Here is a 24,059-nt window from a genome sequence, read left to right on the forward strand (position 1 = left end):
ACACATCGGCCCGACGTGCATTCATTACATACACACAACTGTTTGCTATTGAAAACAGTAGGTTGAAATGAATTACAAATCCCAGAATGCACTAAGTGACAAACCCCCAGGAATGGCTCAAATCCAGCAATGTTTGTACCACGGCAATAGCGCAGATACAGAGGCCCGGGAAGGGGACGTGGGGTAGAAAATGGCGGTGTACATGGATGTCTGGGTGCTTAAATGAAATCTATACCCCCCAGTATGAATACTTAACCAACTGATAGGCCCATTAAAGAATCTTATCAAACTGGAATATATATATATCAGTAATTATAGCCCTTTTACATCCTTTCCCTTGAGCCACCATGGTGGAAATGGTGTATTTCCTGTCAGAGAAAAAAACAAAATGGCTTCTTGTATGTCAAAGAACAAAACTTACATTTTTGGCTCAGGTTATGAATGTAAACGTCTGTGCTTTTCATACAAATTCTTTTTTCTATACATGATTATTTTACACATTGACAGAAACATAGAGAGCAATAAGAACAATTTTCCCTTTTTACATATTCAGAGGAGAACTAAAGGGCTGGCGAGAATCAAACTGGACCAGTGTACTTTCCTCTAAAGCACCACGCTGCCATGTTTGATCCATTTAGCAAGTATCTTCTGTGCTACAGAGGGTAGATGTTTGGAAAGTCACTACAATGACTATACTGTGCAGGATAAAGAAAGAATTGACGGCTGGCTGAGGATGCTGGGAGCTGATATAACAGCTGCAAGGCCATTGGCTGGCTATCCCTGAAGCAGAGAATGGTACAATAAAATAATAAGCTTGACAATGACAACATTAAAAAGGCAGCAACATCGCCCCTAGTGGTTATGAAGTGAAGGTGTAGTTGCTCCTATTGTCTATGAACGACTCATTGGCTGAGACATGCAAGATGGCAGCTCCCGCACATAAGAAATTCAAGATGCAGTAGATATTGCTGTTGGCTGTTGGTCCTTGGCCAAAAGGAATTTCCATCCTGTGCGACCAATATTTGAGTGAGCCCTGGCTATATATGAGTCAGGAAGGTTATTGCATTGGTCCTATACACCACATAATTGACTGCCAGTTCTGTTAAGTGTGGCCAATCAAAAAGCGGCCAGTGGCTGCCAAGTACCTTTGGTTGATCACGTGATGTTGTGATGTTTCCTGGGTTCAGGCCAGTGCCACTAGAGAAAGTCACATGGCCATCTACCCCCCTAAGAGCCTTAGCTGGCACTTGTTTCTCATTTAGTTAAAGGAGAAGTAAAGCTTTTAAACAAGTTTAGGTTAGGCGTCCCTGAACATCTTGAACTGCCTGTGCCCTTGGTATAGTTAGTGGTCAAAAAGTTCTTCCTTCACTTAGCTGTGTCAGCCTGCAAAGTTCCCATGGCTAAAAGTTCTTCCTCTGGCAAAGGCACATCCCCCCGCGTCTCTCATTATGGGGCACCGATGGAGTTGCATGGAATGGAATGGTTGCACAGGTGAGCCTTTATCACTATAAATGGCCTCCAATGGAGGAAGAACTTTTAGCCATGATCCCGACCATACTAAAGGCCAAGAAGTGTAAACATATTTTGGTATATTTGCAAAGCACAAAACATGTCTAGAGGCTTTACTTCTCCTTTAATTCCCATATTGAAACATGAAAAAAGCACAAGAGGTGTTTTGTTGCACACAGTGTCACATGTTGTTTCCCACTGATTATAATGGCCACAAGGCCTATGAAATTATTGCCCAAACCCATGAAGACTAGTGGATATCCAACACACAAAAGTCCCATATTACAATCCATTAAATTGTGCTGTAACAGTGGCTATGGCTAAAGGAACGGGGGCTAGTGGGAAAAACATTATTAATGTTGGTCCCTTTTGGAGACAGGCAATGGCCATGACCTTGACTGGAAGAATTTTTTGAGCCCAGGGAGATTGAGCGGGGGAAAGTACGGCCCAATCCGTTTCCGGATCCACCATTTGCCTTTGGACGCGTGCGTTCCCCAAGGACGGCTGAACTTGTAGCGGAAGTGCTCTCCCCTTATCCACCTGGAGAGGCAGGAGAGAACAATCAAGGTTTATATAATTGCACTGTACAGATCTATACATTCTATATAACTACAATACAAGTGCAATAATCAGTCAGATAGCGGCGAATATAAGCATACAGTTCCCGAAAATTGACCATCATAAACTTCAGAAAATATGTAAATACTGACTTTTGGGGATGTTGGGAGTTGTAGTTTGGCAACAGCAGGAGGTTAGATGCTGCATTGTCCTGACACACTCTTGCCCCCCCCCCCCCCCAAAGGTGGTAACAATGACTTAACTACCAGGGAGCAGACCCCATAACTGCAGGGAAGTAGAGATAGTGTCCCTCAGCACAGCCATTAGGTGGAGGAGCCCAAGTTTGTTTCTTTGTCTGTGGGCCAAGGTCCCATGAAGTTCTGCCCTAGTTGGGCAGTAAGTCATTTTTAGGGAGCAGGGCTGTGACATAAGCAGGCAGGGTAACAGAGGTTTTGGGGGGACAGATTGGGCAAGAGGATTGGGGCAGGTCGGAGGCAAGATGGGCTTGTGCATTGTTGGTTAATCTATAATACCAGCCCCACCCTTGACAGGAATTTTACCAACTAAGCTAATGAAACACTAGCCAGGTGGCAATGCTACTTTTCAGTCAGTGCCCCACTGAGCCACCTATGCCTGGGCCTGGGCCTGCATGTGTTTCCCCTATAGTAACACTCCTTAATATACAACCTGTCACATATTATCAACCCCGGGCACCATCTTCCCTTACTCCCCACACTACTCTACATTTGTACCTTCCCCGGGCACCATCTTCCCTTACTCCCCACACTACTCTACATTTGTACCTTCCCCGGGCACCATCTTCCCTTACTCCCCACACTACTCTACATTTGTACCTTCCCCGGGCACCATCTTCCCTTACTCCCCACACTACTCTACATTTGTACCTTCCCTGGGCATCATCTTCCCTTACTCCCCACACTACTCTACATTTGTACCTTCCCTGGGCACCATCTTCCCTTACTCCCCACACTACTCTACATTTGTACCTTCCCTGGGCACCATCTTCCCTTACTCCCCACACTACTCTACATTTGTCCCTTCCCTGGGCACCATCTTCCCTTACTCCTCACACTACTCTACATTTGTACCTTCCCTGGGCACCATCTTCCCTTACTCCTCACACTACTCTACATTTGTACCTTCCCTGGGCACCATCTTCCCTTACTCCCCACACTACTCTACATTTGTACCTTCCCTGGGCATCATCTTCCCTTACTCCCCACACTACTCTACATTTGTACCTTCCCTGGGCACCATCTTCCCTTACTCCCCACACTACTCTACATTTGTACCTTCCCTGGGCATCATCTTCCCTTACTCCCACACTACTCTACATTTGTACCTTCCCCGGGCACCATCTTCCCTTACTCCCCACACTACTCTACATTTGCAGCCCCTTCCCCGGGCACCATCTTCCCTTACTCCCCACACTACTCTACATTTGTACCTTCCCTGGGCATCATCTTCCCTTACTCCCCACACTACTCTACATTTGTACCTTCCCCGGGCACCATCTTCCCTTACTCCCCACACTACTCTACATTTGTACCTTCCCCGGGCACCATCTTCCCTTACTCCCCACACTACTCTACATTTGCAGCCCCTTCCTCGGGCACAAGTTGCCTTACTATACACACAAGCCCTCATTTTTAAACATGGATCTCTGAGGGCAATGGACTTCCTTCTCCTCAGGGCTCAGGACAGTTGGTCCTGCTTTATCCCCCCTCCCCACCAAGACAGTTCTGCTGCCCGGTAGCAGCTGTGGGGGGGAGAAGACCTTGCCGGGGCCATTACATACCAGCCGGGTGTTATGACATCTTCCAACTGTATGCGTTAAAAATCAGAAGTAATATCTGCGTTGTACGGGGGGGGGCTAAATCTCACAGACAGCTGTAATTAGTTCCAGAGGGCCACAGCTGTCCCCCCGCTAACAGCTGAGAGATTTTTTGGAGGGAAAAACAGGAACTGTGTTTTCTGTCAGAATTAACGACCTGACAAGGGCCAGCGAGGGTGGGGAATACGGCGAAACACGAGTTTTATGATTCCATACGTGCATTTCATATCCATGATTGGCTCTTTCCCTCTTAATTGTAAATCAAAGCATAAATTCATTAAAAGCCATAAAAGTCTCTCTCGCCAGTCTCTTCGCCTCGGGGCCCCATAGGCCGGCACGTTAGCCGTTGGCTATATAGCCATCTCAGCGCACAAGTCTCCCACAATTAATAGCTGCTGGGGTTTATTTTCCGTGTGTGTGAGATGGAAAGTACCATTTAAGCGCGGTCCCTCTGAGAATTAGGCGAGAGGTTTCTGAAATATTAATGCACGGCCGTATTTCAGGGGTGCTAATAACGGGTGTTAGGCCGAAGTGACTGCTTAATTGATGCATAAAAACAGAAGAAAGCGTGGGATACGTTAGAAGCCACAGATTCTGGGAAAAGGGAAAAAAATTATAGGACGATATTCCATGGAACTACTAATATCCAAGTATAAAAAGAAGCTGTGTAGTTATATAGGAAATGTAAACACATACTCCTGAAGGGCCCTGGTCCTTCAGGGGTGGCAGCCGCCATGTTTGGTCAAGGCACTTCCTGTCCCTGATGATCAAACAGGAAGCTGATCTGTTCTTTGCTTCTCTATGATCAAACAATGCATGCAAATTGGCACAAGTTTAAATGCCATATAGAATTTTCTTGCTCCTACCCTTTCTTGACATAAGTGCTGTTACACAGATGCAGCCGCCATCATGGAGAAGGGCAAAGGGGAATACAGTCAGGGGCCTTGTGGCATAGGGGGCCCCAAGGGTTGGTTTCAGCGGTTATAAAGAGGATGAGGCCTGTGAGCGGGATTTGATTGCAATAAGTTGTGGTCAAGTGGGTCGGGGTGAGTACAATTTAGTTGGGCATTTTATTTTCATTGGGGCCCCATACTAATTAGCTACACTACATGGGGCCCAGACAGGCAGTGGGCTTATAACTAGGGTCCCTGAAGGACTAACAAGAATGGGGGCCTTATGATATCTAATGGTGGCCCTACCTGTATTACAGGTAATTAGGAACAAGGGGAATCTGCCCCTTACAGGCCTAACAACATGCCCCCCGTGTCATTAATTTGTGCCCCTGTATTAACGCCCAATAACAGGAGTGTAAGAAAATGGCCGCTGCTATGTAGACTCGCTTTTTACCTGAGGTGCATTCACAACAGTCACTTGCCAAGACCACTAATGAATACCCAGGGGCTGTAAGATTTATCGTGCCCTGCGTGGCTGCCCATGCCAGGGATGTGAGAGCGCTGGTACCCCAGCTGCTGTGAAACACAACTCCCCGCGCCTGTCTACGGGCGATGGGCTCTGGCAACAGCTGGAGGGAGCACGAGTTTGTCATGTATGACCTATGCTTTGGCCGGCTGCGCTTTTCTGTCAGTGCCTGGTGAGAAGGTGACAGATGCACAAAGAGCCCCTTGCTGAACGGACCATCATGTCCTCACCGTGTTTAATAAGGGGAGAGCGGTGTAATGTAATACCCGCTAAGACTTGGCGCGGCCCCAACCTGTGATTATCTGACTTGTTGAGCAGGCCGCGCTATTAGGTAATAAAGCTAAATGAACAATAAACTGGAAAGCGCTTTCATATTTGCGAGCCCTCTGGTAATTAGTTTTTATGTTGCAGTAGCTCAAATGGTATGGCCTGGAAGCGTAACCCATTCACTGCCTGCATGGTGCCCTATAGTACAGCCTGGAAGCGTAACCCATTCACTTCCTGCATGGTGCCCTATGGTACAGCCTGGAAGCCTAACCCTTTCACTGCCTGCATGGTGCCCTATGGTACAGCCTGGAAGCCTAACCCTTTCACTGCCTACATGGTGCCCTATGGAATAGCCTGCAAGTTTAATTCATTCTATGGCTGCATGGTGCCCATATGGTAGAACGCGGACGTGTATTCCATTCACTGCCCGTATGGTGCCCAATAATACTCTGGAAGCATAATCCATTCACTGCCTGTATGGTGTCCAATGATACGGCTTGGAAGCGTAACCCATTCACTGCCTGTATGGTGCCCAACGATATGGCCTGGAAGCGTAACCCATTCACTGCCTGTATGGTGCCAAATGATATGGCCTGGAAGCGTAACCCATTCACTGCCTGTATGGTGTCCAATGATACGGCTTGGAAGCGTAACCCATTCACTGCCTGTATGGTGCCCAACGATATGGCCTGGAAGCGTAACCCATTCACTGCCTGTATGGTGCCAAATGATATGGCCTGGAAGCGTAACCCATTCACTGCCTGTATGGTGCCCAATGATATGGCTTGGAAGCGTAACCCATTCACTGCCTGTATGGCGCCCAATGATACGGCTTGGAAGTGTAACCCATTCACTGTCTGTATGGTGCCCAATGATATGGCTTGGAAGCGTAACCCATTCACTGCCTATAGGGTGTTGAAATGAAACGTGCATGAAGGCAAGCTGATGTCAGGGGAAGGGTCGGAGTCAATAGGATCAGTCTATGCAACCTAAAGCCTCCAGCTGTTGTTGAATTACAACTCCCAGGATGTTCAATGACCTTGTAGCACTGTACTCCATAGGTTAATCTTAGCCACATCAGTGCTAAAGCCTATCGAACTAACTATACAGGCTCCCTTCTTTATTTCTGTGACAAATACCTCCAGGGACAGTGCCCTCCAATGATTCCTGTGGCCGGAAAACAATACATAAAAGCAGCCAATGAATGTGACGAATGAATAGAGCCGGAAGTCATGGTATAAATGACATTTATTTGCCCCATGTGATCTTACCTGGGTGGTTCCCTCTCGTAGAAAGGATTGACGGCTATAAGCGAGGATGCTGATCTGTCATTGGCTAACAGCTTTCCCGCCAGGTGTATGATCCACTCGTTCTGCTCATAGGTCTTTGCATATGTGGGGGGGAAAAGCAGTGAGTATTATTGAATGCAGAATCCCTGTAACATCCCCTCCACATCACATCAGCAGCTGATTGGCCTATACACGGGCCCTGCTGGATGGACTATCCAATCAACTGAGTTGAGATTTATCATTTTTCTCACTACGCGTATGCTTAGCTGACTTCCCCTTTAATTAGCAAGGCATAATCTAGAAACTTCACTTTGACTATATGTAAAAGATAAAGTTAAAGGCTAAATACCCTAAAGCATAAAAATAATAACCCCCTGATACAATATAGGGGGGGGGGGCCTCCCGCAGAGTGCTGTGTGTAACCCAAGACTGAATATAAAGGCTGCATGTGTTTCCAGGCAAAAAATATTGCTTTAAAGCCGGGATTCCGAGTACCTGACTACCACACGCTATTAGCAGCATGCCCCATTTGCTACTCCGTGTTCACCAGTCACCCCCCCAATCCATAAAACCATTTATTGTGTCTGAGAGCCTTAAAGAGAACTGGGAGTGCGGAGCATGGTGGCGGCTATTGGGGCGCAGGCTACAAAAAGAACACAAGAAGCCCAATGGAAGCAGTGTTCATTGCTGTGCCAGGCTTGCCACTGCTGGTCAAAGGCAGATTAAGTGCCTACGGGTTTAAACAGAGGCATCAATGTCCTGAAGGGTTGCAAGGGTGGGCTTTAAATCTGAATATATAACAAGTGCCCCCTAGAGGTGCTTCTAACCTACAGCTCCAGCATCACTGGGATCAGTCACTCAAGAACAACCTGCACAGAGACTTAAAGGCACACTTAACTCTACTGCACTGCTCAACCAAACTTCACCAAGTTGTTGTTGGACTACAAATCCCAGAATAATGTAACATATAATGAAGGTAGAGGCATGCTGGGAGCTGTAGTTCAGCAACATCGGGGTTGTATTCTTAAAGCAATATTGCACAATAAAACTTTTCCCCAAATCTCCACAGCCAGCGACTGCTTTAAGATGCAAAAAAATCCTCCAATGAGAATCCCAGCTGATCTGTGTAAATCGGGCTCCCTGTTCTCTGTTCCTGCAATTGGAGTTGGGAGCATTAGGCTGATGCCACACCAGGCGTAGGGCTGATTTTTTCGGCAAGCGGAAAAACGCTTGCCGAAAAAATCAGCCCTATGCCTGGTGTGGCATCAGCCTTAAGCACAGTTTCCCAGCACTGAACAAGTCTGTCCCTTTATCCCCATGTCTGATTCCTGTGCCATATAATGAGGGGAAATAATGACATAATTATCTCTATATGTAAGGTACCAGCAAGATGCCTAACACAGAGCTGGGAATCAACATTCTCATTGATGAATCCTTTTACATTTATAATGAAGTTCGTGATCAGTAGAATTCTCATTGGTGAATTTTCTTGCATCTATAATTATATTTTTTGGCAACTTCTATAACAAAACTAGGGGGCGCAGTGGGACACTGTTATGGCTGGGTTTACAACCCCTTTAATGCATCTACATTTACACTCTTTGCTCACTCTAAAGACCGATTTGGCAGCTAATCAGCCCGTGTATGGGCACTTCCGAAGGGCCTGCCCGACCAATATTTGGCCTGAAATCGGCCAGATCTCGATTGGGCAGGTTATAAACTCTAGCCGATGTGGTCCCCGAACCGACTTCACCTATGCCCGTCACCATAACTAGATCGTTTGGCCCCAGGGCCAAACGATCAAATTACCCTGGATTTTCCCGATATTGCCCACCCGTAGGTGGGGGATATTGGGAGAAGATCCGCTCGCTTGGCGACATGCGATCTGCCAGTGTATGGGGACCTTTACTCACACACAATGGGATAACACTATTATCCCAATACATTAGCACTAAAGGTCATTATTCAGAAAGTTATATTGTGACTTTATAGGAGAAGTACAAAAATACCAGACTTACAAAAAAAAACACACCAACCCCCCCCTTCCCCCCAGATCCTAATTGGGGATAAAAATTAAATATTAAATAATAAAATATGGTGTATTAAAAGTCTGATCACTATTATGCAATATTTATATAATAAAAGGTTCCACCCTTTGCTCCCTGGGCTTGGGTCGCCCAGGGCCTACTTCAGTATCAGAACCAGAGATGCAGCACCCACAGAATGCCAACCCAGCAGCCCTGCGGCCCGTACCCACGTAGATCTGCGCTTTTGTTTAACTTGACTGCAAATCTGCCATGGACAGCAGTGCGAGGACTGTGAATCAGCAGGATCTGAGGGCCGGTGCCAAGCGTGCCCACTCAGGATGCATGAGTCACAACAGGCAGCGCTCAGCCCACTCCCCAGTGGGAAGCGAGAAGTGACAGCCAGGTCGGTAGATGGGGAGGGCACCGTAGACTGCTTTATGGCGCGTGTAGGTTTCCCATTCTGACAAAAGCAGAAGAATGTGCCCCCGGTGGGGGATCCGTGTCAGGGCGATGCCCTGTAGCCACATTAACAGCAATGTGACTGCCATGTTACTTCACCACACAAAGATGTTACTGCTGCCTCAGCCCAAACAGCTTAGATGGACCGAGAAGAAAGCGTGGAACACAGGAGCCACCACTGTGGCCGCCAAGCTTGGGAGATGCTGCTGGCTAAGGTACAGTACCTCGCAATATGGAAGCCAGGCGACTGAATAGTATGGGCTTATGATTGGCTCTTAGTGGCACCCTGGTGCAGAACTGCGGATCCATAATAATATATAATGATACCCATTCTATCCACCAACCCCCACCCTGCTGGACACCTAAGAATAAAACTGCAGGTTTAATGGTCAGTCCTACTTTTAACTATTTAAAGATGGTTGCATTTCAGTTTCAGCCAATTATAGGGGACCTGTCACCCTAAGAAATAATTCATATCCTTTTCTATCATGTTAGTTGAGCAAAATAAACTTTACTTACACTATAAAAATTATTTAATTTTTTTCCCCCTCTATTTTTGGAATTTACAGTCACAGCCAGCAGGCAAAAAATGTGCAAGTCGGAAATTTTCTACATGCAACACATGACTAAAATATGGCTACATTATATGGTACATTACCCCTTATAATACATTAATGCATAAGTGTTAAGTCTAAACCCCCTGTATAACTCAGCCTGCAGCCTTGTGCCTTTATATGGTCACAGAACCCCTCAGTGACTGCTAATATCCTTATCATTTACAGTAGGGGGTACATTATCCCTTATAATACATGAGTGATACTCAGAGTTCCCTGTATAACTCAGCCTGCAGCCTTGTGCCTTTATATGGGCACAGAACCCCTCAGTGACTTCTAATATCCTTATCATTTACAGTAGGGGGTACATTATCCCTTATAATACATGAGTGATACTCAGAGTTCCCTGTATAACTCAGCCTGCAGCCTTGTGCCTTTATATGGTCACAGAACCCCTCAGTGACTGCTAATATCCTTATCATTTACAGTAGGGGGTACATTATCCCTTATAATACATGAGTGATACTCAGAGTTCCCTGTATAACTCAGCCTGCAGCCTTGTGCCTTTATATGGGCACAGAACCCCTCAGTGACTGCTAATATCCTTATCATTTACAGTAGGGGGTACATTATCCCTTATAATACATGAGTGATACTCAGAGTTCCCTGTATAACTCAGCCTGCAGCCTTGTGCCTTTATATGGGCACAGAACCCCTCAGTGACTTCTAATATCCTTATCATTTACAGTAGGGGGTACATTATCCCTTATAATACATGAGTGATACTCAGAGTTCCCTGTATAACTCAGCCTGCAGCCTTGTGCCTTTATATGGGCACAGAACCCCTCAGTGACTGCTAATATCCTTATCATTTACAGTAGGGGGTACATTATCCCTTATAATACATGAGTGATACTCAGAGTTCCCTGTATAACTCAGCCTGCAGCCTTGTGCCTTTATATGGTCACAGAACCCCTCAGTGACTGCTAATATCCTTATCATTTACAGTAGGGGGTACATTATCCCTTATAATACATGAGTGATACTCAGAGTTCCCTGTATAACTCAGCCTGCAGCCTTGTGCCTTTATATGGTCACAGAACCCCTCAGTGACTTCTAATATCCTTATCATTTACAGTAGGGGGTACACTATCCCTTACAGTATACACATATAGCAATAGGCACGATGTTATTAATCTGTCGCCACATGCTGGGTGTGTGTGAGAGTGCGTGTGTGTAAGCAGACCCCCCCAGGCACGCCGCTCTCCCCGAGGTGCTGGTTTGTGTCAGGATCCTGATTAGCTCTGGATGTGAGGTGTGATTGGGGCTGGCAGCAGCGAGCAGGCAGTGGAACAGATGGGGCATTGTACTGAGCCACGTGTCTCTGGATGCCAAACAGGATCATGTGCCCTGTGCCTGCCGGCGGGGGGATGACTTGCTTAAAGCTACTTATCACACACAGGGTTAGGCTACCTATTCTTTGGGGCTAGCAACGTGTGACACAATCCTAGCCCGAGGCTGATGTAATTCTACTGGGTAATCAGGGGGATGTCAGTCACTGAAGCAATGAGGCCCTATTTGAGGTGGGGGTGAGGAGATATAAATTAGGGGATATAAGTTAGGGATGTCAGTTGTCCTGTTGTTGGTAAACTGCCCAGGTTCTCCCCAAGAGCCCCCAGCTGATCGCTGGCCCACCCCAGCTTTCTGTCACTGGTTTAACTGGGGCGCCATGACAGGCAGTGTGTAACATGCTCCAGTAACCCAAGACAACCAAAAAGTTGCACTGGGAATATCAAAGCTAATTTCTGATTGGCTGAAATTGCACAGCTGAATGTGCGCCATCTCAGTAATGGCCAAAACCATCGAAACCAACCAGCAGGAAAGGAGAGCAAACGGGGGGTGAACGGTAAGTGAAAGGTTGAATCTCTGATCTGTATTGGGAAAGAAGAAATATTTGCCTAGAACACTCCCTCCCCGCACACAAATATCACTTTTTTTGCAAAGGCCTCAGCTGAGCGTGAGTTTCCTTATGGATGTAGCTCATCTCCGGGGCCCGGGGTCTCGCTATCCCGCTGGCCTGCTGTATGTGACCTCAGGTTTCAGTGTTATTGCTGGACAAGCTCCTCAGCTATTTTGTTAGAGGGAGGCCTGAAATGTTAATGAGTTTAACTCCATTGCTGCGCAGCGGAACCGCCATTGCAATATTGTGACCAGAACTGAGTCTCTATATCTGATATACGGCTTAAATCTGTCACTGTCTGGATGTTATACTCATGCACTGCTGGCTCCGACTCCTGACACAATCAAGCAGACAAAGAAGCAAAAGATTCTGTTGATCCTGCTACACTGTTTCAGGAGTCAGAACTGGACAAGACAAATAAATAAACACTGGGACTCCTGATTGAGGCTCAGGATCAATATATGGGCAAAAAACAGATGGTTTACCCCAAGGTTAGGGGTACAGGGGCAGGGGACACCATTAGTGATGTGTGGAGTGAAGTTCTCCCCTAATTTATGACCCCCACCTCACTTGACTTACTTGAGATAAATCGTATATGGGTGGGAATGGATAAAGGTGGCCATACACGTTAAGATACGCTCGCTCGGCAAGGTCACCAAGCGAGTGGATCTTCTCCCGGTATCCCCAACTACGTGTGGGCGATATTAGGCAAATTTAGGCGAAAACGATCGAAATATAACGGCAGCAACGAGTGCAGTTGGTTCAGGGACCACATCAACGAGCCGATGCGGCCCCCGATCCAAATAAATCTTTTAACCTGCCCGATCGATATCTGGCCAATTTCATGCCTGTAGTTGCTGCCCATACACGGGCCGATAAGCTGCCGAATCGGTTTAAGGGACCAATATTGGCAGCTACAATCTGCCCGTGTATGGCCTCCTTAAGACACCATAGAGGAGGGGTCAGCACTATTCCACCATCAAAGGGGAGGAGTCCTGCTTGAATTCTGAACATGCACCTGGGGCTCACCTTGTTCAGGGTCAATGCAGTCATCACTAGACACAATTGTGCTATATTTATCCCTCTCCCTTAATATGGCCATACACAAGTCCATTTTAGCTGCCAACTTGGACCTTCCAGACCGGGTCAGCAGCATATTGGCCTATGTCTTATCAGAAAGGATAGTCTGTCTGACCAATATACAGTTAGATCTGAATATCTCATTGGATAAGGACTGCATTGACCCATACATGAGGCCCACTCCCAACAAGCCTCAATTGGCCGTTTAATTTTGTCCTGGGAGCCAAAACGATTGGATCCCCTCAATCTGACTCAAAACAGGGGTGGCCAAAATGGACCAAGATCAGCTCATTTGCTGACTTTGAGCTTGTTTGTGGATGCCCAGCTTCAGAATGAAGCAGAGTTGATAAGGTTGGGTCTCCATAATGAGTTGTCTGTAAAACAAGGAGAATAAATTCCATCCCCAACCATATTTTGGGTCTCGACGTTGACACCCCGATTTCATCTGAGATTAAGAATTCCTGGTCTATCACTTTATATCAACCTTATAAAAAAAAGCAGACTGCCCTCTGTTGGCAGAATGAAGATCACCGGGAGAAGAGAGGGCGGATGTAATCCTTGGCTCATACCAACACAAAATGATGGGGTGTTTGCTGTATATTATTACACAACATAGTCTAAACCAGTCTCCGAGACTGACATTTCCAACATGGTTCATTTAGGGAAACGGCATAGAATATCCCTTGATTATTTACAGGATACACTAAATACACACGGGCAATGCGACCATGGAAGAATGTTCCCTTTATCCCTGTTTACCGGCCTGCCCCATAAACTCCGGCCTCAAATTACTACCTGTATTAAAGGGGTAAATATGCTCAACGCTGTGTAAATGTTGATCCGTTCCTTTAAACACATCCTTGAAAGATCCGTTTGTGCGACTAGGCTCTCGGGGCCGCTGATATGAGTGTCGCGAAGCGCCAAGACGCCGCATTACAAGCAGAGGGATGGTAGGAGTGTCAGTGCAAAAACATTAATCTAATCCAGGGATTTACCGACCGTTCCTTCTCGGGAGCCAGGAAGGAATATTTCCATTTGGCCGCGTTTTCTGGCTCCGACACTGTTCCCTTTTTTAACATGTATTTATTTTTGTGTTTTTTTTCCCCTCTTCATTGCATGATGAGCCTGACTGCATAGTAAAAATCTGATTAGCTTTGTTTATATCATGGTTATACACCAAAATATGTTATTTGTTGCTTTTTCTAGACGGAGGGCCTGCTGGAGGCTGCTTGTCATGTGGAAATTAGACTGTAAGCTCTGATTTAAAGAGACACTTCCAATCTCAGATTTACCTGCAGGAGTGAGCTGCCTCCAGAGGTAGGGACTAAACTGCCATAGATAAAGTCTATCCAACCGGTCACACTATAAAACATCTAGGGATCTGTCCCTGCTGCTAAGACTGCCATTTCTGTCTAAGTCTGAGTGACATCACTGGGGGAGTGGTCAACCCTTCAGGCCTCTTGCATAATGAAGCTTATTGGCAGCCAGCCGGAGAGACAACAGTGCATTAGGCAAGCCAAAATAAGCAAGCTGAGCCGGTTATACATTCAAAAAACCCAAGGACAGTAAGTCTACAGTCACCTCTTAATGTTTCCAGATATATTGCCCTTTAATCATTGTTCATAACATGCATTAGAAACAGGGCCGCCATCAGAGTGGCACAGGGGGGACAGTCGTCCCGGGCCCGGCCGTGCTAATTAGCTGGGGCCCCCTTTAATCAAGTACGGGCCGAGTCCACCTTAACATTGGGCATCTTAAATTTCATAGGTGGCCAGTGGCTAATCCGATTGGTTGAGCCCTGTGTGTACATGTGATGTCAGTATGCACGGGGCGCAACCTTATAAGAGGTCTGTCTTTTACACGGAGACAGAAGTGAAGAGACATCTTCGGGGGATCTTCTCGCTGAAGAAGCCGCCGGAGGCCCAGACAATTTTGTTGTGCGTGGCGCGTGATTTCTGATGGCGGCCCTGATTAGAAACCCCAGCAACAGGACGGAGTGCCCCTATTTTACCTGGAAAGCTGCAAACCACATAAGCCAGTCCAGGCGGTAGTGGTACGGACTGATAACACACGGGGGCCTAGTTAGGTTCCCCGGCTTGCACTTAAACTCGTAATCTTCCCACACAGCCCCCGGATCACTGGGGTCCGAGCTGGACGTTCCCTGAAGCACGACCTCCGTCCTCTCTTTGGTTATGCTGCAACACACACATATAAAACATCTGCTGTGATTAAAAAGGTATAAACTACATAATAACGACATCATTAAATTATTACAGATCATCTGTTTCCCACACCTTAATTTTGCCCTTGGCAGCCATGATGTTCTGCAGAGATACCCTTTCTGTTATTTTTGCTTATTAGTTGTAACACCAATAATACCAAATGTAGCTAAGGAAGAGTCTGGCTAAAGCTGTTGGTGGATGGTGGAGCTTTATATAGTTCAACAACTTGAGGGACCACAGGCTGGACACCCTTATTATATATAAATAGAGAAGTGGTTTAACTAGTCTATATAATACCTGGGAAGTATTAATACTAAATTCCTTCTTTATTGGTAAATTCTCCTCCTCTTCCTGCTGATTACCCCCTGCTACAATTACACCAGCGGCATATCTTTAATTTACTGGGGAATTTTACATTAAGATATATTTAAACTGCTTGTTAGGGCCCACTGGCCCCCCTATATATTCTGGGCTAACAAAAAGTTTTAGGGTCTGCTTCCATCTCTAGTTACACCCAGGGTCGGACTGGACCGCCGGGAAAAAACCCAGTGGGCCCCGGTGACCTAGACTGACCCTTGCCAGCGCTCCCCCAGCCAACGGTGTTCCTCCCCTGACGCATTAAACTTATGTGCGTTTAGGGGAGGGCATCAGGCGGGGGGCCATGGGGCCCCTGCGGGGGGTTAGGGGGCAGCGGGGGCCCCTAGGGGGTGCGGGGGATGCGGACAGCGGGGTCCCTGGTGGGCCCTGCACCCCACGGTCTGACCCTGGTTACACCCCTGAAGTAAACACAGAGGGATTTACCAAACCCCCAGGGTGCAAAGCATGATCTTGGCATGATGATTCACTCCAGTACTGCTTGAAAGATCCATTCAGCCACTAACCCAGTTAGTACCAAATGAACCAATCACAGTCAGTATGCAGAGAGTCCAGTAGTGATGTCACAAGCCGGCTCCCAACTATATGCACATGTTTGGTCTCAAAATCCCATTGCCCAGATTGGACAAATAATGTTGGGTTCAGCTTAGGGCCACTATGGCGATTCCTTGCTCTAAACTACATATATCCCAATACCAGAACCCTACTTAAGAATTCATAATGTTACAACTTAAAGGGGATCTAATCCCGGGGGAAAAAAATGAGTCTAATAAAAGAAAATATCATTTTAAGCAACTTTCCAATATACATTAAATAAAAATGTTCAACCGTTTCAAAGTTCTTAATGAATGTAATTGTTAATCAAAGCACTATCTGTCCCTCCATTTCTGCATCCCTGGTTCTCACACGTTTGATACAATGTACCAGAAGCGAAACAATGTAGCAGAAGCCAGACTTGGCTGACTTCTGCTACATTGTTTCCCCGAAAGAACCAGGAAGGCAGAACTGTACAGACAGATGCTGCTTCCGATAGAAGTGACTTTCATAAATAACTTTTAAACAGCAGACATTTGTTAATGAATGTATATTGGAAAGTCGCTTTGAATTACATAAGCTTTCATTAGGCCAACTTTCAATTTGGAGTTTATGTCCCCTTTAACAATAATACTCCGCCTTCAAAGGGGTGCAAACCCCCCCCACCTTTTTTTAACCCCAGAAGGGCAGAGCTAACCATTGGTGGTCCCTCTGGCCGGCACAGAAGATTAAGGCCAATGACACATAAACAAATGAAGAAGCCAAAATCATCACCGGGGAGAAGAGAGGGGAGTGCTGTGATCCCGACATTATAACCCGCCCTTCTGCCACTACAGATGTGCGCTTCTACTGCCCCCGAAAGGGTTAAACCACACACCCACCCACAGGAAACCCTGCAGGACGAGACTAGGGCTAGATTAAGCAATGGAACACCGTCCCGCCAGATCTTATAATTGTTACCTACGTTTAATAGATTTCTTGCCTGGCCGAGCCGCATGTTTCATATATATCCAGGGTGAGTTATGGCCGTGGCTGCCGGCCCGGCGGTAACAAACACTTTGTAAATCAGGGACACCAAATTAGTAATAAAAGTTTGTTCCTACTGTGCGATTTCAGATATGTCAGGTTGCACATACTCGCAGATTCATTTCGGCTCCAATTTTCTTCTTCTTTTTTTTTTTTTTTTGCTATTTATTTTTATTGGTTTATACAGTCTGGAGTTACACGCAGACCTAGGAAGACGCCTGGTATCGGGCTTTCTAATAGGAGAAACCAGAACCGGGGTAGAAAAGTTACAGCTACCAGTCTGAGCAGGATTAACCCCTCTTGTTTACTGCCACCCCACCACCCAGACCCTGATGAGGGTGACACAATATACAAGTTTTAGGTAGAGCCTACAATCTAAGGTCCTTATCGCATATACACACACTATGATCCATCAGGAGACAATTAACCTTCCTATATGTTCTGAAGGATATAGAAACATAGAAGGATATAGGCACAAGACTGGCCTGAGGAACATGCCTACCCATTCCCAACATGTCCTTAAGAAGGCCATACACGGGGCAATTGTAGCTGCTGATATCGGTCCCTTGGACCAATTCAGCAGCTTATTGGCCGTGTAGGGGCAGGAGTGAGGGGCCTGCCCGACCGATATCTGGCCTGAAATTGGGCAGATATCGATTGGGCAGGGTAAAAGATTTAGTCGCATCGGGGACTGCATTGGCTCGTTGATGCGGTCCCTGAACCGACTGCCCCATTGCTGCCATTATAATTCGAACGTTTGGCCCCAGGGCCAAATGATCGAATTAGCCTACATGTTCCCCGATATCGCCCACCCGTAGGTGGGGATATCGGGTGAAGATCCGCTTGCTTGGTGACCTTGCCAAGCGAGCGAATCTACACATGTATAGGCACTTTTACCTTAAAAAGAGAACATTAATAGACCCTCCTCTATTCTTTGCATTAAAGGAGAAGGAAAGGCATTTTGGCATTTTATTGCCAATAATTAGTCACAATAGTTCTACCTAGAACTATATTTATTGTGAAAAAAGCTTTACCATACCTGAGTAAACAGCCATAGAAGCTCCCTCTGTTTGTTTAAGATTGCAGCTCCCATTTTAGCTTGGTCTGACTTCACTTCCCGGCTTGCACACTGCTCTAAGCTCAGATTACACAGCAGAGATGGAAGGGGGAGAGAGGAGCAAACTGTGCAGACTCCTGCTGTGCCCCGAGCAGGAAGTCTGACACAGAAGATCATGTATACAGAAAGAAATGTGGTGTTTCTTTTCACTGAGGACTCTCTGTAAGTGTTTGTGGTAGTATTTACATAGACCTTTATGATAGAGTTTACTTTACCTTTCCTTCTCCTTTTAGGAGAGATGAATCCCAATGATGGCATTGCTGACATTATGGGTATGCTCATGGTGTTTGGCTAGAAAACCAAGTATTGGGGAGCAGTCAAGCACTGGCCATAGGCCTCAGCCGTTATGGAGATATAAAGTTTACTAAATTACTTGCCCATTGCCTGCAGCATATCCTCATGGGTGTGACTGGTGGGACTCACCTATTGGGCAATAGTGCAGGAGAATTTAAAGGGCATTCACTTGGGAGACTGAGCTGATCAGATTATCTAGGGCAGGGCTGTCCAACTGGAGGCCCGCGGGTTGGATGTGGCGCTCCAGAGGATTTTTATCGCACTTTAATGTATGACATTATCATTATACTATATTCTGTCCCTTAAACATGTTATATAATAATGAATCCGCCCACTACATATAATAAGTTTGGACAGCCCTAATCTAGTGGAACCATGGCAGACCCATCAGGAGAACTTTCTATGGTGTTTCTATGGACTCTGTGAATGGCCGGCTGTAGGCTACAAGAAGACCTGCCCCACAGGCAAACCCAAGTATGCCGGAGAACCTTCCTTGATGCCTATTACATGTAACTCGGTAACAAGACATAAACTTCTATTCAACCAATATGCACCTAAAGTATACGATGACTCAAAAACAGTTAAATGGCCCCATCAGGTAGTTGGGCATTAATGAGAAGTGACATTTCATGATAAGATTCTGTGTTAATAATTCTAAGGGAGGCATGGGAGGTCCCCTGCTGATATTCTCTTTGGACTGGTCAGCTGCTGCTTTTTCAGACCCCTTACTCTTGCATTTAATCTGCACGGTTCTCCAGAAATCCATGAAATAACCTCAGGAATATCTCACTTAAGGGCACGCTATCAGCCCTGGGTGCCTGTGACTCATCAGAGGGTGAGCTAATGCCGTGATAAAGCCCCCAGATTGCAGCACATTCCTTCTCTGGAGTGGGCATCTGGCCCTGCTTCATTCTGCTGCTTAAAGAGCAAGTACAGCACTAACTACATGCCACCGAGCAGCTTGACCTTTAAAACTGTTTAAATACAGAACAGAAAGCATCTAGGGGGAGCTCCAATCAAGGTGTTTTTTTTAAAAGGCACAGATTGTTTATAGCCCCAAATCATCATATTTTCATTATTTTTGGATACATGATTAGGGTGAAAAATAAGGTATGTCCTGGAAATATGTAATATATATATATATATATATATTTTTATATATATTTTATATTTTTTTTATATTAAAAAAAAAAATGAAACAGTATAATTGAAGAATGGTTTCTTCAGCTACCCTTACCCTATATTGATACAGAAAGGTCCTTCAACTGAATGGCCAAATGATTGATCTGGTAGGGTTCCTAACCCTAGGCCCAACTGAAGGACTTAAGCTTTAGGATATCATGCCTTCCTGTCACCATCTTATCCAAATGCTATCATCTCATCTGCTATAACTGTGGTCTTCAGGGTTGGACCAGAGCACCAGAGGTTCTCCTGGTGAGCCCAAGAGCAGACGTCCTTCCTTATTTCCACCATACCCCTACATAATCACTTATATAATTTAGCACTTACACATGAATGTTTGTGAGAGAGGGCCCTTGATATTAGGTTCTCTGGTGGGCCCTAAGGTGCCTAGTCCTATCAACTGCTGCTCTGGTGAGCTCCATAACAAGGGCAATCACCCTTTTTGGTACTACAGGTCCATGTCTATACAAATGTACTGGCTGGACATCATTGTGGACTGAACAAGTTGGTGGGTGTTATAGAATGAATGGCTGCTGAACCCCTAATGATGTATGATGCAAATCCATAACGGAGAAGGACCTTGGAGTCATTGTAGATAATAAACTTGGCTGTAGCAAGCAATGCCAGGCAGCAGCTGCAAGGGCAAACAGGGTTTTGAGCTGTATTAAAAGGGGTATAGATTCACGGGAGGAGGGGGTTATTCGTCCCCTTTACAGAGCGCTGGTAAGGCCCCATCTAGAATATGCTGTTCAGTTTTGGTCTCCAGTGCTCAAACGGGACATTATTGAGTTAGAGAGGGTCCAGAGAAGGGCAACTAAGCTGGTAAAGGGTAGGGAAAGTCTCAGTTATGAAGAAAGACTGGTCAAGTTGGGTCTGTTTACACTGGAGAAGAGGCGCTTAAGGGGTGACATGATAACTATGTATAAATATATAAGGGGATCATATAATAACCTTTCTAATGTTTTATTTACCAGCAGGTCCTTCCAACGGACACGAGGGCACCCACTCCGTTTAGAAGAAGGGAGGTTCCGTTTCAATTTCAATATTAAAGGTAAAACATGTCAAATCTTGGAAGTTTTGGAGAATGCTACAATTAATTTTCTGTGGGGCTTAGTAACATCTAGTAAAGCCTATGCACCACAACCAGCTCCAGTGGGGAACTACAGTAAGAGGTAATAAAGGACTAGTTAGCCTCAGTGCACACCAGGAACATGTGCTAGAGCATTTACTGCCTCCTCCGGTCTAGTATAAAGCAGAGATGAGTTTTATGGTGACGGATTTTGCCAAAAGCTGTTTCTTTTGGCCTCGGGTTTGATTTGGATTAAATTGCCCTCTTGGGCCTCATACAGAATCAGCTTCTACTGTCCAAAAAAATCCCTTAACATGTGTTTACCTTTAGCCGCGGCCAAGAACAAGGAATCAAGAAATAAAAAAAAAAAAGAGTGAAAAAAATAAAATGGAAATGGAAAAATTAAATATAGGAATATGTCTGCGTTTTTCATCACCCAAAATGTCTGTGGGCACCACGTTTCCTTGCCGAGCTGTTTGAGGGGGGGGGGGTTGGGAGGCTTTAAACCCAACTATATTTGATTGGTGGAGCATTAAAAGAAATAATGCCCATTACATGGTTCTGGATAATACGATTACACTCAGACGGAGGCTATTTATTGACGGGGGCTTGCGTGGGGGTAGAATGCCACCATGTACACGGGGGGGCGCCTATGTTTGTAACACACCCCAGCAGCAACAGGGTTAAAGGTTTAGAGCGTCTGAAGCTCCGAGTCTCCAAGTTTTCTTAATGCGCCGAAAAGTGAATAAAAAGACTGCTGGGACTTTTAAATTTCCCCACTTAATTCCTAACGCCTGGACCAGCTGGGCTGATTTGGTGTATGTGAGATCAGGAAACAGCCCGGAGCGGCCGTAGGAAAAACACTGTTCCAGTAGAACGTTCTGCCGAATTGTATTCTATTTATTTCTTTATTTTGGGAGAATTTCACCTTTCCTGGCCCGAAATACCCTGAATTCCATAGGTAATGCCAACCATATTCCAGGTTCAGCCCGAGACGATCGGCCCTGCCCTCAAATTGCACAAATTGAATTTTCAACAAAAATGCTGTTTTAGAGCAAAACCAATAAAGTAAAGATGGATAAACCCCAGTACATTTGTAACACTAACATTCAGGGTTTTTATATTTACCCAAAATAAAGCTTTGGATTCCATATTTCTCCTTTAAAGGAAAACTAAAGCTTAACAAAGAAGTTACAAATGCTACACATCATCTTGGGCTTCTGTCCCAGCCCAAGGCAAACCCAGGCCTTTAGCAGGGAAGATCTGTGCCCCCAAAGATGCCCCAGTAGCCCCCCATCTTCTTTTTGGCTGATTCCCTGCACATACTCTGGGCTGCTGTCACTTACCTGAGCTTAGGGGCCCACTCACAATATTTACTGTATAAACACACAATATAAAAGTCACAATACATGGTTAATTAGCTATTCATTCACATTAATGATCAGCCCTGTAGCATCACCTTCAGATATAACTTTACTTTTGTTGTGATGATTTCCGATGAGCCCTAAGCTTAGCTTCCCAACAGCAGCCCCAGAGATCACTGAGCATGTGCAGTGCCACTGACAATGGTCTAAGAAGATCCAAGATGGGGAGCTGCTGGGGACAACTGTAAAAGCCTGAGTCATTACTGTTATAGGGCTGCCGAACCTCTGGGCTGGTACTGTAACGTCAGTATAAATAAAATACAACATGCATTTATAATTGATAGGCTGTATTTTGAGTTTTTTTGGGCTGTATCATGAGTAGGGATGTAACAACAATTCAGCAGGAACAGCCCCCTAAGTTTGCTCATAGCCTGTACAGAGAGATACCATAAAACTATGGCAGCATAGGGATTCCCCTGTACTAAGCACAATTCAGCAGGAACAGCCCCCTAAGTTTGCTCATAGCCTGTACAGAGAGATACCATAAAACTATGGCAGCATAGGGATTCCCCTGTACTAAGCACAATTCTGCAGGAACAGCCCCCTAAGTTTACTCATAGCCTGTACAGAGAGATCCCATAAAACTATGGCAGCATAGGGATTCCCCTGTACTAAGCACAATTCAGCAGGAACAGCCCCCTAAGTTTGCTCATAGCCTGTACAGAGAGATACCATAAAACTATGGCAGCATAGGGATTCCCCTGTACTAAGCACAATTCAGCAGGAACAGCCCCCTAAGTTTGCTCATAGCCTGTACAGAGAGATACCATAAAACTATGGCAGCATAGGGATTCCCCTATACTTGACATTCTGTATTAATGTGAATTTCCGGACAGAACCACTATTGTGATCAGGGCGGAATGGTGGTTCTGCTTCTTTAATAACTTAAAGACAAGTGACCTCCTTTGAGGATAGAGACGTGGATAACATGAGTAGTACCTGCCAAACGCTCCGTATGTGTTCACAATCTTGAGTGGGTTGAAGGAGGTATTCATAACTTGCTTGGAGCTCAGCAGGTTCAACACAACAGGGACGCTGAGGAAGATGATGAGGACACCCAGGGAGAGATGAACTAACTGGCGCACATAACAGCCTTAAAAACAGAAAAGGTCAATCTAAACCAGGGAAGGGCAATTATCAACCCAGCAGATGGTGCTGGCCTACAACTCCATAACAAGCAATGTTGGCCATGCCCAATAGAGCACATCCCAGCCACAATTCAGCCAAACCCCGCACACTTTCTGCTAAGCCCCTCCCCTTCTCTGTTTCCAGATTTCTGTCCAAAAAGAGCAATTTGCTCAGTTCTTCAATTAATTTCAGTTCTTACATTTTCTTAAAGAACAAACAAACTGCTAGATTCACAGTTATTTTGGTTACTGTGGTCACTTAACCTAGCAACTGAATAGCCATTTAAATTACAGAATGGAAAGAGCACAAATAAACACTCTACCCAAATCCCCCCCTAACTGGCCTTCAGGCTGGGCCCCCTTAGCCCATAACAAGGTTACAGATATATAGAAACATTGGGGTAACAGTCACCCTGCTATAGTTCCAGGGGTACCCAGGGCACAAATAAGCACTCACCCCAAATCCCCCCCTAACTGGCCTTCAGGCTGGGCCCCCTTAGCCCATAACAAGGTTACAGATATATAGAAACATTGGGGTAACAGTCACCCTGCTATAGTTCCAGGGGTACCCAGGGCACAAATAAGCACTCACCCCAAATCCCCCCCTAACTGGCCTTCAGGCTGGGCCCCCTTAGCCCATAACAAGGTTACAGATATATAGAAACATTGGGGTAACAGTCACCCTGCTATAGTTCCAGGGGTACCCAGGGCA

The 24,059-nt window shown here is 45.8% G+C and overlaps 1 protein-coding gene across 1 annotated transcript in view; it reads right to left on the minus strand.

The window, feature by feature from the left end:
- Positions 1-403: 403 nt before the first annotated feature.
- lmf1 (lipase maturation factor 1) overlaps positions 404-24,059 on the minus strand; it is a 177,068-nt gene continuing 153,412 nt past the window's right edge. The window contains exons 8-11 of the mRNA XM_002932282.5: positions 23,160-23,313; positions 14,989-15,172; positions 6,880-6,992; positions 404-2,049 (exon numbers count right to left, since the gene is read on the minus strand). Coding sequence (XP_002932328.3) covers positions 1,863-2,049; positions 6,880-6,992; positions 14,989-15,172; positions 23,160-23,313 — 638 coding nt within the window. The 3' untranslated portion in view covers positions 404-1,862. The remainder of the gene's footprint in view (positions 2,050-6,879; positions 6,993-14,988; positions 15,173-23,159; positions 23,314-24,059) is intronic.

Source organism: Xenopus tropicalis, chromosome 9 (assembly GCF_000004195.4).
Source record: "Xenopus tropicalis strain Nigerian chromosome 9, UCB_Xtro_10.0, whole genome shotgun sequence".
NCBI lineage: Eukaryota > Metazoa > Chordata > Amphibia > Anura > Pipidae > Xenopus > Xenopus tropicalis.